Genomic DNA, 15,800 nt, shown 5'->3' with positions numbered 1-15,800 from the left:
GAAGTAAAATCATTATTTCAGTCCCTTTTCCTCAACAAAATAAATATCTTAATAGAAAAAGTGCTAATTAGTTTGTAATTTGAATGAATTAAATCAAACCTTTATTGAACATTTATTAAACATTTGTTGTATTGTTATTAAGGAAAGTTTTCTTATGATAATAATCATATCATAATCATTGTTTTATTGCCCTGCCCTGTCCTCTGGGGTCCATGAATGTCGGGACAAAATTTCATGGTAGTCCATCAAATAGTTTGTTAGAGATATTATAAAGGTAGATATTTTAGTCTGTACCAAAGTGGTGGACTGACCGACATCGTCATCCCTAGATCCGTGCTGCCGAGTAGAAAAATATCTAATGCTGAATATCTTGCATATATCTTGAATATGTTGCTCTTCCAATGCTGTGAGCTCCTGTTGACTTGCTGCGCTGTGATGCGTTCAATGTGTTTTGGACTTTGATGACAACTGAAACTGTCTCTCTGCAGGGATCTCTCCTATAATCAGATCCAGACTCTTCCCAGCTTCTCTGGCTGTGAGAGCGTTCAGAAGATGTAAGTTTTATTGTCATTTAAATTTTTTAAGGTTTTCATTTGACACTTTCTCAATCACAGGTCCTTTTTTTTTAAGTATATTAATTTTTGGACCTGTAAAGCCTCTAACACACAGTGTTCCAAACAGCTACAATAGCAACCAATAAAGTACAGCCAGCTGTGCATTGTGGGAATAATTAGCACAGTTGAAGTCTGTGTTTAACCAATCCGATCACTCAGAAAAAAAACTGTCTTTGCTCTAAAACAGATTGATAAACGTGACGTAATGGAAATATCAGAGCTAATGCGTGTGTGTGTGTGTGTGTGTGTGTGTGTTAGTGAGCTGCACCATAACGAGATAGAAGAACTGGAGGAGAACATCTTTCACGGTCTGATGTCACTACGCTCTCTGTAAGTACACACCTACACACACACACTCTGAGTCTGCAGGTTTAATTAGGCTGGCGATCCTGAGCAGCGATCCGAAGATGCCCCCTTTAAATACTTCCAAATGGAAACACACACAAATCCAGGTGGTCTGGCAGTTGATGGGACAGGTATGATGCCATAGTTTGGCTCAAAGTCAGGAATCTACACAGAAATACTACGACTGATACCCTGCAGGGGAACCAGTACTCAGATTATTTTTTACTTAAGTAAAAGTAGCAGGACCAAACTGTAGAAATACTCTGTTACAAGCAAAAGTACAAAAGTATTAGAAATAAAATATACTTAAAGTAGCAAAAGTAAAAGTAATCATTATGCAGAATGGCCAAGAATAATATATATTATATCACTGGATTATTATTGATGCATTAATGTTTTCATAACTTTAATGTTGCAGCTGGTAAAGGTGGAGTTACTTTAAATTACTTTATATACTGCTGCTTCATCTATAATCTATAATATTATTAATTTATTATTTGATTTATATTTTGTATTACTCTAATTATCTGACCCTGCAAAGTAAAGCTGTCAGATAAATGTAGAGGTGGAAAAAGTAGAAAGCAGCATAAAATTAATAAAATACTCAACTAAACAACAAGTACCTCAACATGTGTGACATCTAAACAGCCCAAATTATTCATCAGCTGTAAATTCAAACCTTTTCTTGCTAAATCACTGCAAAATATAATCAGCAAATCCATTATTTTATATTATTATAGATGAAGGTATATATAAATAATTCATTTTAATTATTGATGCGTTAATGTGTTAATCACTTTAATGTTGCAGCTGGTGAAGATGGAGTTCATGGCTTTATATACTGCTGCTTCATTAAAATGCTATAAAAATATGTATTTTCTGATTATATTTTGTTATTATTTTATTAATAATCTGAATCTGCAAAGTGATGTTGACAATTAAATGTATAAATGGATACAAAAGATATGATTTAGGTGGATTATAGCTTCATAATAACAATTAACCTGCCTTTTAAATAAAAAGCATTGGATGTGACCACAATATTAAAATATAATTAACAAGTAAAGTATGCATGTATGTTTTACTCCCAACACTTTCTGTCATGCCTTTCTGAACATTATGACTTATGTTATTATCATATTATAGAAATAAGAGTATTATACACACACTTTCTTTCATCCTGGGATTAGAAACAAAGACTGGTTGTTAAATGAGAACCCGTGGTGATTTTGCTTTAATCCAAACCAACATGCCTACACAACAGCAGAATGTCAAGTCAGCACCCAGAGGCCACTGGGAGATTAAAGAAATACGTGCACAGAAGGCTGCTGGTTCAATTCCCTCACTGCCCCTCTGTCTCTCTCTGTAGTGACTTATCGTGGAACAGGTTGTCATCAGTGAAGCCAAACTCTTTCTCTGCTCTGCCTGCTCTGACCAAACTGTGAGTAACCAAGACTTCCTGACCATAACATAACCCCATCATCACAAAAGTGGGAAAAGAGCTTTTTTGATGTTTGCTCTGATTGAAAACACCCAGACTGACCTCAGATCTGCTAAATAAGTCTGAAGAAAGACACAAACAAAATGTCTTGCTCAGGTTTTTATCTGATTGGAGGTTGAATCCCAGAAGAGACAAAAACAGGTGAATTCAGGGATTATCTGGCAGCTTTTCAAATAGATATTTATTGTGAGATGTGCACGCATGCAGGAGTTAGAAAATAAAGCTTAAACTGCCTTGAACTGTCAGAAATAATGTGTGGGAAATGTTCAATATCTGGAGAATTAGCATCTTAGCATTACTTTATACAGTTAGCTAGTTTTAGGTTTTAACCTCTGTATATACAGTTAGAAAGTTTTAACTATAGTTAAACAGTTTTGTCTACTGTATGTGCAGTTAGCTAGTTTTAGGTTTTAACCTCTGTATATACAGTTAGAAAGTTTTAACTATATTTAACTAGTTTTGTCTACTGTATGTGCAGTTAGCTAGTTTTAGGTTTTAACCTCTGTATATACAGTTAGAAAGTTTTAACTATATTTAACTAGTTTTGTCTACTGTATGTGCAGTTAGCTAGTTTTAGGTTTTAACTGCTTTATATAGACTACAGTTAGCTAATTTAAACTGCTTTATCTACAGTTAATTAGTTTTAGGTTTTAACTTCTTTATAACAGTATACATTTAATAAGTTAAACTGCTTTATGTAGAGTTAGCTAGTTTTAGGTTGGAACTAGTTTAAACTGTATACAGTTAGCTAGTTTGAACCACGTTTATTATAGTTAGCTTTTTAAATAGTTTATAAACAATTAGCCAGGATTAACTTCTTTATATACAATTAGTTAGTTTTAACTACAGTTAGTCAGTTAACTACTGTATGCGCAGGTAGCTAGTTTTAGGTTTTAACTGCTTTATATAGACTACAGTTAGCTAATTTAAACTGCTTTATGTACAGTTAGGTAGTTTTAGGTTTTAACTTCTTTATAACAGTATAAATTTAACAAGTTAAACTGCTTTATATAGAGTTGGCTAGTTTTAGGTTTTAACTACTTTATATAAACAGTTAGCTAATTTAAACTGCTTGATATAGAGTTAGCTAGTTTTAGGTTTTAACGTTTTTATAAATGTATATATTTAACTAGTTTAAACCGTATACATTTAGCTAGTTTGAACCACGTTTATTATAGGTAGCTAGATTGAACTACTTTATAAACAGTTTTAAATAGTCTATATACAATTACCCAGGATTAACGTCTTTATATACAATTGGTTAGTTTTAACTACTGTATGTGCAGTTAGCTAGTTTTAGGTTTTAACTTTTTTATAACCGTATACATTTAACTAGTTTAAACTGAGACAGTTAGCTAGTTTCAAACATGTTTATACAGTTAACTAGATTGAACTACTTTGTAAACAGTTTTAAATAGTCTATATACAATTAGCCAGGATTAACGTCTTTATATACAATTAGCCAGGATTAACTTCTTTATATACAATTAGCTAGTTTTAACTTTATATATAGGTAGCTTGTTTTAACTTCCTAATATACAGTTAGCTAGTTTAGTCCAGGGGTTCCCAACCTAGGGGTCGGGCCCCTCCAAAGGGTCTACAGATGAATCTGAGGGGTGATATATGAATAGGGAGGGGAAAGAAAGAGGAAAAAAAAAAAAGCTCTGATACACAAATCTTTCATTTATTTTTTGGACTTACTTGTTTCTATGAAGTAGGAAAAACTATGAATGCTAAATAAAGTTTAAATGCCTTAAAATACTACTTGAGTAAATGTACTTAGTCACTTTCCACTACTATGATTATGTTATGGGAAGTCCTGAGTAACATGTAATTGACAAAATGTTATAAATCTCTGTTCATATTCCTCTTGCAGTGACCTGTCGTCCAATCAGCTGTCGTCTCTGCCTCGGATTGGTCTGCAGAGTTTAACTCACCTGCGATTGGCTGGAAACACACAGCTGATAGAGTTAATACCCCAAGAGGACCTGCCCAGAGTCAGGTAAACACACAAAGGCTGTGTCTGAAATCACCAGTCATTCACTAACCCCTAACCCCTACGTGGGTAGTTATATGTGGAGGGCGGCTGAGGGGGGAGAGCGGGTTGCCAGTTAATCAGAAGGTCGGTGGTTCAATCCCCGGCTCCTCCAGGTGGTATGTTGAAGTGTCCCCTGAACCCTGAATTGCCTCTGGTGGCTGTTCCACCAGTGTGAGAATGTTAGTTTCTGTTTGAGCACTTAGGCTTAATGAATGAATGTAGTGTGAAAGTGCTTTGCTGAGTTGTCGAAAAGACTAGAAAGGCGCTATACAAATACAGAGCATATCATGAGCTCATTATTTATATATATTATATCGCTATATATTATTCTTGGCCATGCTGCATAATTTACTTTCGGTGCTTTAAGTATATTTGTTGCTTTTTTACTTAAGTAAAATATCTGACTACTTCTTCCATAACCAGGGTGATGGAGCTTCCTTATGCTTTCCAGTGCTGTGCCTTCGTCTCCTGTGACAGGAGAGGAGGAGGAGGAGGAAGAGGAGGAGGAGGGTTATCCTGGGAGAGAGAGGAGGCAGTAGACTCTCATGGGAAAGAAACATCTGTCCTCTCCAGCCAAGGTGACACCAAACACACACAATCACATCTAAAACAAGTACTGTTAGACAGCGAGTGGTCACCGTCGTTGCCTCTGTTGTTTCCAGTGTTAACACAAGGGCAGCCCTCAGGAACCACACCAAGTGAAGCGATACAGGAGCTCAATTTACTGGTGCGAGTACCCGGAATTATCCACCTCTTTACCGTCAGTGGACAAACATATTAATTTAAAAATAGAAACGGCTTCAAAGTTTGATTATCCAGTTTGGTCCAATGAAAAATGTTCATGATGTCACTGTAACATTTTATTTTCAGGTAATATTTCCAACCAGTTCTTCTGTCAAGCTCATGTAAAGTGTGTCCCGAGGGTAGCGCTAGAGGAAAGACATTAGAAATTAAATAAAAGAAACCCACTGGTTTGGGGACTGCTGTTCTGAAGCCTCGAGGCATTTTAGCCGTCGCCATCTTTATCGCCATATTTGGACAAGAGGGTGGCGCTAGCTAGCTTGGTTAGCAAGCTGCATCCAAAAATCAGGGTTGGTAACTTTGGCCAGCGAAAAACAGGCTTAAAACAAAATTGACAAAATGTACTTACGATAAGCGATAAGCTTTTTCAATGGCGCTGGTCAAATGTACACATGCAGTCGATACCAGTCGCCTCTATCCTGATTGACTGGTTGCCTTGTCAATCAGCTTGTAGCCCCGCCCTAAAGCCTCCCCTGCTTCCTGGTCTCTGTTCCTCTAAATGGGACCATAATTTACTAAATGAACATCATGCTGTGTTGAAGAAGACTTGAAACTAGAGACTGAGACCATAAACTCATCAGGAAAGTGTTTACTGAGGGAATAAATCAGCTGACAAGTAGAAACATTTTCTCACAGACTTCTATACAATCACACTTCTTTCTGCAGCCGCTGGAGTCGCCCCCTGCTGGCTGTTAGAGAGGACGCAGGTTTAAGGCTCTTGGCTTCACTTTTCAGACCCAGAGGTTACCGCATATCTGAAACTGATAAGCAAGTATTTCTGTCAGCAGCTGCAGGTGAATTTTTCTCTGTCTGGTGGCTTAAACTGCTCATGATCTCAACAGATGAAACTGTTGGTAGAGGAAGACCCGACGCAGCTCATTGCTTTGCACAAACTGCTGCTGTTCTTTCTGCTAAATACCGACATAAAACTAAAGGCCTGCCAGTAAAGAGGGAGTAAAATTGTATTTTAAGTCTTTAAAAACTGACGTACTACTCTTCTTGCGGTCTCTGCAGTCGATCCGGACTGGAATGATTTTCTGGTGGACTTTGAAGATGAGCCCAAACTTCAGCACTCTGTCCACTGCAGCCCAGCACCAGGTAACATTAAAACAGCTACAGGTGTAAACACTGCTGGCAGGTTAACACCTCAAAGGTTAAATACTAAAGGATGCAGTGTCAAACTGTCAGTGTACTTCAGCACCTTTTACATGTAATACTTTAAATATATTTACATACTTTATTTTAAAAACATCATAGTAATGTTCATGCTGATATATGATTATCCTCCAGGCCCGTTCCGACCCTGCCTCCATCTGCTTGGCAGCTGGTTGATCCGTGGAGGGGTGTGGCTCATCGCAGCGCTGTCATTGGTCAGCAACAGCCTGGTCGTCCTGTCTGTCTTCTTTTCCCCCGCCAGCTCAGTGACACCACCCAAGCTGCTGATTGGTCTACTTGCCCTGGTGAACGGCCTGATGGGAGTGTGGAGCGGCTGGTTGGCGGCGGTGGATGCCTGGACGTTCGGCAGCTTCTGGAGGTACAAAAACCGAATCAGAGGGACGCTGGGGAGTTTAGAGGTTACGGGGGGGGGGGATTCTTGAAGCTGGGCATTACTTTACTTTACTTTGCTAGAACAAATTTAAATTTACAATAAGGCAAAGCCTCCTGAGGGAAGGGGGTGCATGCTAAAACCTGGGAACTCTTGGAAGTTAGAGAATACTTGGCAATGTAGGAACAGTGCACCAAAAGTTATTTATATATTTAAGTATGTAACATCTTTTTCTTAATCACATGCGTCACTAAGATACTACAATAGATAATATTAGCTTATGCAGAATAATAACCAGTGTCATTTAAAAACAATAAATACAACCTGGACCTTATTTTTTGTTTCCTTTGCTTGTGATAACAGTGTACTCACCAAATTAACAGCTGAGATCTAATGTGGTGAAATAAAAATCAGACAGGCTGGAAATTAAAAATAAAAATTATACTTTTTTCTTCTCAAATATAAAGTTCATCTTTGAAAAAGCAGCTGACAAAATTATCTAAACACAAGGTCCGTTTAGTATCTGGTAAATGTAGCTATAGTGAGACTGAACCGCTGTTTCACACTTTTTTTGACCATTTTGATCTGTAATGATCAAATGATTTAAAAACACTGCATTAACATGAAATTTCACATCTTTGTGTTGCAGGTACGGGGCGAGGTGGGAGAGCAGCTTCCTGTGTCGACTCAGCGGCTTCCTGTGTGTATTTGCGTCGCAGACCGGCCTCTTCCTGCTCACCGCCGCAGCTCTGGAGCGGTGTCTGGCCGCCGCAGCACACCGCCGCAAGCCCGACGGAGGTAATGGTGAGAAAAACATGCACACACAAACAATCATAGATATGGTAAGTATTCCCCGGGTCATGTGTGACGTCACTCTCCTCTCCTCTACAGGTCGCTCCTCCTCGCCGCTGTCCGTTAGTATGGCCGTCTGTCTGTGCTTCCTGTTAGGCCTGGCCGTCACGCTGCCTCCACTGGTGGCCGGACACAGTAGTACCTCCCTCTGTATGCCTTCCTCCTCCTCATCATCCTCCCTGGCCTTCTCCGTCTCCCTGGTGCTCCTCGACTCGTTGTGTTTCCTCGTCATGACGCTCGCCTACACTCGCCTCTACTGCCGGGCCAACAAAGCTCCACCCGCCACTGAGGAGGAGGTGGCGTTGACTAGACATGTAGCCTGGCTGCTCTTCTCCGACTGCCTCCTCTACCTCCCCGTTGCCTTCCTCTCCTTCTCCTCCTTGATGCGCCTCTCCGCAACCGGGCCTGAGGCCGCGAAGGCGGTGCTGCTGCTCGTGGCTCCGCTGCCGGCTTGCGTCAACCCGCTGCTCTACATCCTGTTCAACCCACTCGCTCGGCAGGAGCTGGCAGCGCTCGCCAAACGCACCTGTAGGGCTGTGGGGGTACCTAGACTCGGCAGAGGACGAAGAGGAGGAGGAGGGGGATCAGTTGGAGGGAGGTCGAGGCCGAACGTGATGGATTCAACGTACGACGAGGACGCAGAGAAACAGTCATGTGACTCGACGCAGGCGCTGGTGGCAGTCGGAGGAGCAAAGGAGGACGAGGAGGAGAGAGGAAGAGGAAGGAGAGGGATGCAACATTCAGTGGAGTTTGTTGTTCCACATCATTAGACTGACACACAAAAACACACACACGGGGTCTGAAGTTCTCACCTGCCAAATATCTCCACAAAACATCTGCTGAAAAATCAAAGAATCGTAGAGCTCGTTGGATCCAGTCCGTTTAGATCCAGTCTGCGGTCGTTTTGTTGGTTTTATAGTATTTTGGGGGAATTTCTTTTGTTGGGGAAGATCCGAGACTGGTCGGAACTTTTATCGGCTCAAATGATCCTGTAGCGTGCTGGGTTTACAGACATAACCTTAAGGTCGCCGACTGGATCTGATTTATTTACGATTCGAAATCGCGACAGCCAATGAGAGCAAGCTGATCGGGAAGCGTCGCCAACGTGTTGTGTATTTGCTCGCGCTATAAAATGTATGATTCTCTTATTTTGTTTTTCTGTCAAAAAACACAGCACACACAAGGTCAACCAGCTGACGACGACAGTCTGCCTCCATGTTTGTTTCTGTCTGAAACCAGTTTGCACATAAGCAAGGGCCCGATGGCCAGTTAAAGTGTATGGCGGACAAGCAGATTGGTCCATTTGGGGAGTGTCTACACCTCTACTCAAGCTACTAAATGCTGCTAACTATCTGTAACGTTTCTTAGTTAGCCGTGTAGTTAGCAGTCCTATTAGCTGACTCAGCACCGGGTGAAAAAGCCAGACACGGCAGGAAAAATGTTACACTGGACACTAGTCTGAAGTCACGTTTGATGAAGTGTTTAGTTTAATATAAACGCAGAGTGTGTGGTCCTGCGTCTGGACTGAATCGCCTTCTATGTGCGTTATTAAGATTAAAATTAAAATGTGTAAATAACATTAAAATGTGGGATACCACAGACATAACGACAGTTAATTCCGTCGTTATGTCTGTGGTATCCCACATTTTTAAAATCCGTTAAGATCAGAAAATCCAGCACCAGGCATAAGGCAAGTCCTGGATTATCTAGTTTTAAGAAAGTCAGATAACAAATTATTAAATCAGGTAAATCATTATCCGATGATTAAAAACAGAAAGCCTTTATTTAAAATACATATACACATTTCTGCTCCAGTCCAGCATGCATCACGTTAAGTCAGCACTGCGCAGCGCCGCATTAAGTCAAAAGCACCTATTAGCTCTGCCATCAGTATGTTCTTGTGGCTGTAATATTCACTGCGGCCTGTAGGGGGCACCGCGAGGACTTTTGGCAGGTGAGACTTAATTTAGGACACCACACACATATAGAGACACTGCAGACTGATGGGACTCTGTGGTAGCAAATGTAGCAGAGGACAGTGAAAGAAGGTACACGAAGGTGGTCACAGTGGTGGTGTACAGTACACGCCGCTGGTTCGAGTCCAACTCCAACTTTTTTGTGCTGCGAAACAACTAGTAAATCAGATCAAAATGAATGAATGAAAGAAGGAGAACTTTGCCCTGGGCAGGACTTCCAACATCTTCTGCTCTCTGATTGGTCAGTCCAAGGCTTCACGCCAGAGGCCACACGCACCCACACACACACACACACAAGCATTGTGAGCAGTCAGCAGCTTTTATTTTGAAATATGACCCGATTTACAGCATTGTGTTACCAAATGTTCTACCAAATGCTGTTGAGCGTAGTGTGTGTGTGTGTGTGTGTGTGTGTGTGTGTGTGTGCGCGCATGTGTGAGTGTGTCCACAGCTAATGTGTTTTTGCGAGTGTGTGTGAAAGCTGCAGCGTCTGTGTGAGTTTTGTCACAGACTCGATCCCGCAAACAGAAATCAGAAGACAAACAGGATTAAAAAGTTGAACTAAACAAGCTCACGTTCAGCTGCTGAAAGTCAACCAGTGAAAAGGTCCTTTAACTTTTTAGCGTTTTCTTAAAGGATACAATATCTATTTACACAGTGCCGGTAAAATGTTTTAGAATAACCTCATTTTATTTTACTTTACTTATTGAAATATAAGTAGTTTTAAGTCCAGTGAAAAACTTTAAATGGTATCAATGGCTGCCAAAATTAAAATTAAAAACATTTACTCCACCATATCAGACATTTTCAGATCTAAAATTTAACAATTAAATGTTTTGTTCATTATTTCACTGTAGGATCAACCGATGACCAGCTGCTCTGTCTTACTTCATTGATATTATATATAATATTGTACAAATAAAGCTTTTGAGGGTGTTCCAAGGTATTTACTGTTGAAATGTGTTTTATTTACTTGCACTGCTGCAGATTAACTTGAAATTGTTATCATCACTTGATCCCTTTGATGAAAATTATAAGTCTCTGAAATTTACATTATTCTCAGTTTTGCTGATCTAAACTTTGTCTTTAGCTTCTTTGGTTGTTCTGCAGCAGTGGAAGGACTTTTTTACAGTTAACACCTTGGAACAGGAGCTTTATTTGTACAATGTTCTATATATTATATAATATTACTGAAAGAAGACAGAGCAGTCGATCATCAGTTGAACCTACAGTGAAATAATGAACAAAACTTTTTAATTTAATTGTTAATTTTAGATTGACGTAAAAAATGTTTTCAACTTTGGCAGTTTGCTGCTTACTTTTGTACCATTTAAGGTTTTTCACTGGACTTGAAATACTTAGATATTAATTAAAACTAGAAAAATGAGTCTGTTCTAAAACTTTTGACCGGTAGTGTATAAATATCTATATTTAACACTTATCAACAAATCCCATGAAAATACCAACACCATAAATGTATTAATATCATGTTGTTGTTAAATGTAAAAAAAAAAATAAAATTTACATGTTAAATGTAAATTTAATGAGTTAAAGTAGATCACATAGAATAACCTAAATGTGAGTGATTGGTTAAAGAGAGAGTTCAGAGATACTGTAGTTTTGGGGAACTCAAATACACAATTTATGATCTGAAAATGCATTTTGGGGGCATTTTAAAAACTCTCCAAAGCAAATAGAGAAAAGGAGTCAGGGGCTCTGTGGCTGTGTGTGTGTGTGTGTGTGTGTGTGTACAATACATGAGTGTACATATTGTTGTAAATACAGGCTACTGTGACAATCCTATTTTCCTATTGTGTAGACTGTTGTGTAAATGTCTTCGCTGAAATAATTTTTTATGATGTTCGTACTTACATTAGGGCCCCGTTTACACTCGTCATTTCAAGCATCACATCAGGATTTAATTTAAACCTCGTCGGACACACTGTGGTCCAGAAGGTGGCATCAACACCCTTAAATCTCCATTAAAGCCACAGCAGTAGAGCCCCCCCCCCACACACATTTCTACTTAAGTCGAATGTGATAACTTAAGTCCAATTTTAAAGTCATCTAAAAATTCCATTTTCTGCTACTTTCGACTCCACTATACTATACTTTTGCTTGTAACAGAGTATTTCTACTCTTTGGTATTTTTAGATACAAAGTGACTGAGTGTAAATGGGGTAATAAATAGGGCTGCAGCCCAGAAAGGTTTTCAACACATTCTCAGTGTTTTGTTTTTTGTTTCTTTTTGGGGGTTTTTGTTAAAAAATTTAAAACTTTAAAGTTTTAAACCTGCACGAGTCTAAAGATTCTACTAAAATGATTATCCTTCATGAACGTGTTGCACGAACATTGTCTTCATCCTGTGAGACTCAAGAATTGCATGAGCCTTTTACACAAATCTCATGTGAGTGTGAATAAAAAAACTTTACTCCAGGTCCACCTATAGCTTTCAGCCGCATCCCACGGTCTTCATCAGTGGATGGAGTTCTGCTAAGTAACACATGTGACCGAACATATGACAGAAAGCCCAAGTCCCTCCCTTCCGCTTCCACCCATTGGCACTTATTTCGGAAAAAATCTGTACGGTAGACAACGGCGAGAGACAACAATTTTTTTGGTCCTGTTGGAATTGATGATTGTCAGTTTAAAAGATCATTTAAGTCAAGAATGATGCAGGTGGTGTGAAGTAACATTTAGTTTTGTGTGAGACGGCTCGGTGAACTACATCTCTCGTCTCGAACATTATACGTCACCAACATGTTAGCGCTGTAATGCTAAGCTAACGTTCATTGCTCGCTTGCTACTAGCTAGGTAACTTAGCTATGTTTCATGCACAGATGTATCTCACCTGATGTATTCAATCCAACGACTCCTGGTCCTTTCACCACATCATCTGAACATGGAAGCTCTTTCACGTTAGCTTCAGTCACATAAGCTTCAGGGACGTCAGCTTCAGTAACAACGTTAGCTTCAGTGACATTAGCTTCAGTCACGTTACCATTAGTGAACTTAGCTTTAGTGACTTCAGCCTCTGTAATGTTTGCTTCAGTCACCTTAGCTTCAGTGACGTTAGCTTCAGTGACCTTGGCTTTAGGGAAGTCAGCTTCTGTAATGTTTGCTTCTGTCACTTTACCATCTGGGGCGGGGGGGCGGTGGTTAGCACTGTCGCCACTGTAGCAAGAAGGTCGTGGGTTTGAACCCCGGTTGCCCCGGCCTTTCTGTGTGGAGTTTGCATGTTCTCCCCGTGTCTGCGTGGGTTCTCTCCGGGTGCTCCGGCTTCCTCCCACCATCCAAAGACATGCAGGCTAGGTTGATTGGTTACCCTAAATTGTCCTTAGGCGTGAGCGTAAGTGGTTGTTTGTCGATGTGTGGCCCAGCGATGGACTGGCGACCTGTCCAGGGTGTACTCCGCCTTGTGCCCGATGTCAGTTGGGATTGGCTCAAGCCCCCCAAGACCCTGTACGCAGGATAAGCGGTTGACGATGGATGGATGGATGACGTTACCATCAGTGACCTTGTCTTCAGTGACCTTTAGTGATGTCAGCTTCTGTAATGATTGCTTCAGTCACTTTACCATCAGTGACCGTATATTCAGTGACGTTTTCTTCAGTGGCCTTAGCCTCAGTGACGTTAGCTTAAGTCACATTACCATCTGTGACCTTAGCTTCATTGACATTAGCTTTAGTGACATCAGCTTTAGTGACAGTAGCTTCAGTCACTAAGAGAAACAGTAATGACATCACATATGCGACTTTTGGGTTTGTAATTAAGTATTTTCACTGTCTGATATTTTACTGATACTGAAACAGTTTTACAAACAATAACAAACTTACTTGACTTAAACTATATTTTAAATTGACGAACATCATGTGTTTAATTCAGGATTCAAACCGGATCAAAACATTGGTTGTCTCTCTCCGTTAACTACCATACATAGGTCCAGTGTAAGGGGAGGGGCTTAGGCTCTCAATAGTGATGATAACTGATCTGTGTCCATGACAACTGAGAAAACCACATCTACTGAGGAAGATATGGGATCTGGTCAAAAGATCTGGCAAAAAAAGGTTAATAAGTGGACCTTGAGATAAAAATAAATGGTAATGTGGTTTGAAAAGTAAAAACATATGTACAGCTGCAGCAATGGAAATGGACCAAAAAACAAAAGAAGCATTGATTGTTTGAATGTCTGTGTGTGACAGATCAGCACTTAAAATCTCTAAAAGTTTTTAAAAAAGAGACGTTCAGAAGCCTTTTATTGAAATCAGAATGATTCTAACTTCACGTTTTCTCTTCCTGTTGTAAACTTTTGTAAAATATTTGAATGTTTTTGAGTTATTTCTTGTAAAATCCAGTGTGAAGTTTTAGTTTGACGTGTATGTATAAAAACAACAACGTGGCTGTAACGTGCTCTGAGGTGTCTTGTGTTTTATTTCAACATGATTCATCCAGATCGTCTTTCATTAAGTCATTCAGTTTGAATGAACCCACAAACAGGTTGCTGTGAGTCATTTAGGCTAAAAAAAGGTTTGAAGTATAAACAATTACACAATGATCCACAGCCACATTACGAGCTGAGCGGTTTCTCTTGTGGACAGCAGAGTCGTGAGCTCGTCGTTCCACATCAGCAGATTCTGAAACGTGTCTGAGGATCTGCAAGACAAAGAAGATACATACAGACGTATAATCAATGAGCATCTCTTCAAGCTTCAGTAGCTTCTTCTCCACCAGAGTCTTTTTAGAAATAAGAGAAGAAGAATAGCACTGCAAGTATTTGGATCATATACTGGCTGCTGTCCTTATCAATATATTGATACACCGTCATTTATAATGTAAGTTTATTCATGGATACCACTTGTTTTCAAGGGGGTCCAGCACAAAACATATACAAGCAGCTGCATGGTGTTTTGAGAAGAAGTAATGAATTAATAAAGAGGCATTATGAATTTATTGATCTATTGTTAATAGGGAGGTTGTACCAGTGAAGGAGCTTTATATTTGAAGGCTCGTCTGCCAATTTCTTAGTTTTGGGAACAATAAAAAAAAGTTGCAGATTGTTTCTAACTAAATAATTTAATCTTAATGTTGCTGTTTTTTTCACTCGAGTTTTATAGCTGGACTAACGCAGAGTGTTCGCACACAATTCGTGATGTGAATAAACACAACCCGCGATTACTACATCAGTATGAAAGTAAATAGCACTAAGCGAATCAAAACGATGCCGAAATAAATAAAACATGACGTCGATTTGTTAAACATATACATTCATGCTTTGTCAGGTCTGTCAGCAAGACATCAACTTTTAAAATGTTTGTTTTCTAAACGGATTTCTGATCAATCAGGGTTATGCTATGCTATGCTAACTTGTTCACAGTAACAGTAGCTGGAATCAAGTAACAGATACATTTTCTGAACTTACCAGGTAGTTTAACTTCCTCCTGCTGAAGAGCGCGAGAGAAGACAACGTTTTAATCCCCAAAATAAAAGTAAAAAGTTAATTTAATAAAAACAATGAACTCTGAGCTCCTCCCACAGGTAAACGGTACAGTTTACTTACATTTGCAATTCAGGGATTTTATTTGTAACAGGGTATTTTGACACTATGGTATCAGTACTTTTGTAATGTAAAGGATCTGAATACTTCATCCACCACTGTGAGTTAGAAACAATAATAATCCAGTTCAGCTTTAAGAGTCTGGGTTAAAGATTTGACTTTCACTTCAGCCATGTAGACCAATCATTACAGCTGAACTGTGTGGACAGTGATCAGAAACCAGGATCCGGTGTTCTGCTTTCTCTTTCTAGAAGTTCACAGAGACCAGTTGTTGGTGTTTCTTTAAGCGCAACAAAGTTTCTTATATCGGGGAAGTTGACACGTAGATAATTGTGACGCATTGTTGATATTTATATTATTTATATGATATTTACTGAAGAAGAAGTGTGATTTCATAGAAACATGGTGATTCATACCGAATTTACACTAAAGCAATTGCACAATTACACAGAACAAATACTAAAGACACCGGATTGCTGAGTCATCGTTTGTTGTTTTTGAAGTTATATTATTTCATTTAGATGCTCTTCTGTGTTTGGAGAATCCCACTCGGTGACTTTCACATGAACCAAG

The 15,800-nt window shown here is 39.4% G+C and overlaps 1 protein-coding gene and 1 long non-coding RNA gene across 3 annotated transcripts in view; one reads left to right on the top strand and one right to left on the bottom strand.

Moving 5' to 3' along the window:
* LOC119896042 (leucine-rich repeat-containing G-protein coupled receptor 5-like) overlaps positions 1-9,278 on the top strand; it is a 53,396-nt gene extending 44,118 nt beyond the window's left edge. The window contains exons 13-21 of one of the 2 annotated variants that reach the window (XM_038709515.1): positions 489-554; positions 873-944; positions 2,329-2,400; positions 4,337-4,462; positions 4,922-5,076; positions 6,314-6,397; positions 6,590-6,833; positions 7,495-7,649; positions 7,737-9,278. In XM_038709515.1, coding sequence (XP_038565443.1) covers positions 489-554; positions 873-944; positions 2,329-2,400; positions 4,337-4,462; positions 4,922-5,076; positions 6,314-6,397; positions 6,590-6,833; positions 7,495-7,649; positions 7,737-8,467 — 1,705 coding nt within the window. In that variant the 3' untranslated portion in view covers positions 8,468-9,278. The remainder of the gene's footprint in view (positions 1-488; positions 555-872; positions 945-2,328; positions 2,401-4,336; positions 4,463-4,921; positions 5,077-6,313; positions 6,398-6,589; positions 6,834-7,494; positions 7,650-7,736) is intronic. The other variant, XM_038709516.1, reaches the window with a different exon arrangement.
* Positions 9,279-14,080: 4,802 nt separating this feature from the next.
* On the bottom strand, positions 14,081-15,319 carry LOC119896041. The gene is made up of 3 exons (XR_005443156.1): positions 15,231-15,319; positions 15,093-15,114; positions 14,081-14,326 (listed from the first exon to the last, which is right to left on the bottom strand). It is a non-coding gene; the product is annotated as an uncharacterized LOC119896041 (long non-coding RNA).
* Between the last annotated feature and the right edge of the window lie 481 nt (positions 15,320-15,800).

The sequence above is a fragment of the Micropterus salmoides genome, unplaced genomic scaffold, assembly GCF_014851395.1.
Source record: "Micropterus salmoides isolate LMB-PRFRI ecotype aquatic unplaced genomic scaffold, ASM1485139v1 Ms_hic_scaffold_9, whole genome shotgun sequence".
NCBI classification, from domain to species: Eukaryota; Metazoa; Chordata; class Actinopteri; order Centrarchiformes; family Centrarchidae; genus Micropterus; species Micropterus salmoides.
Note: the sequence above shows the minus strand (reverse complement) of the source record. Positions and strands in the feature narration are given on the sequence as shown.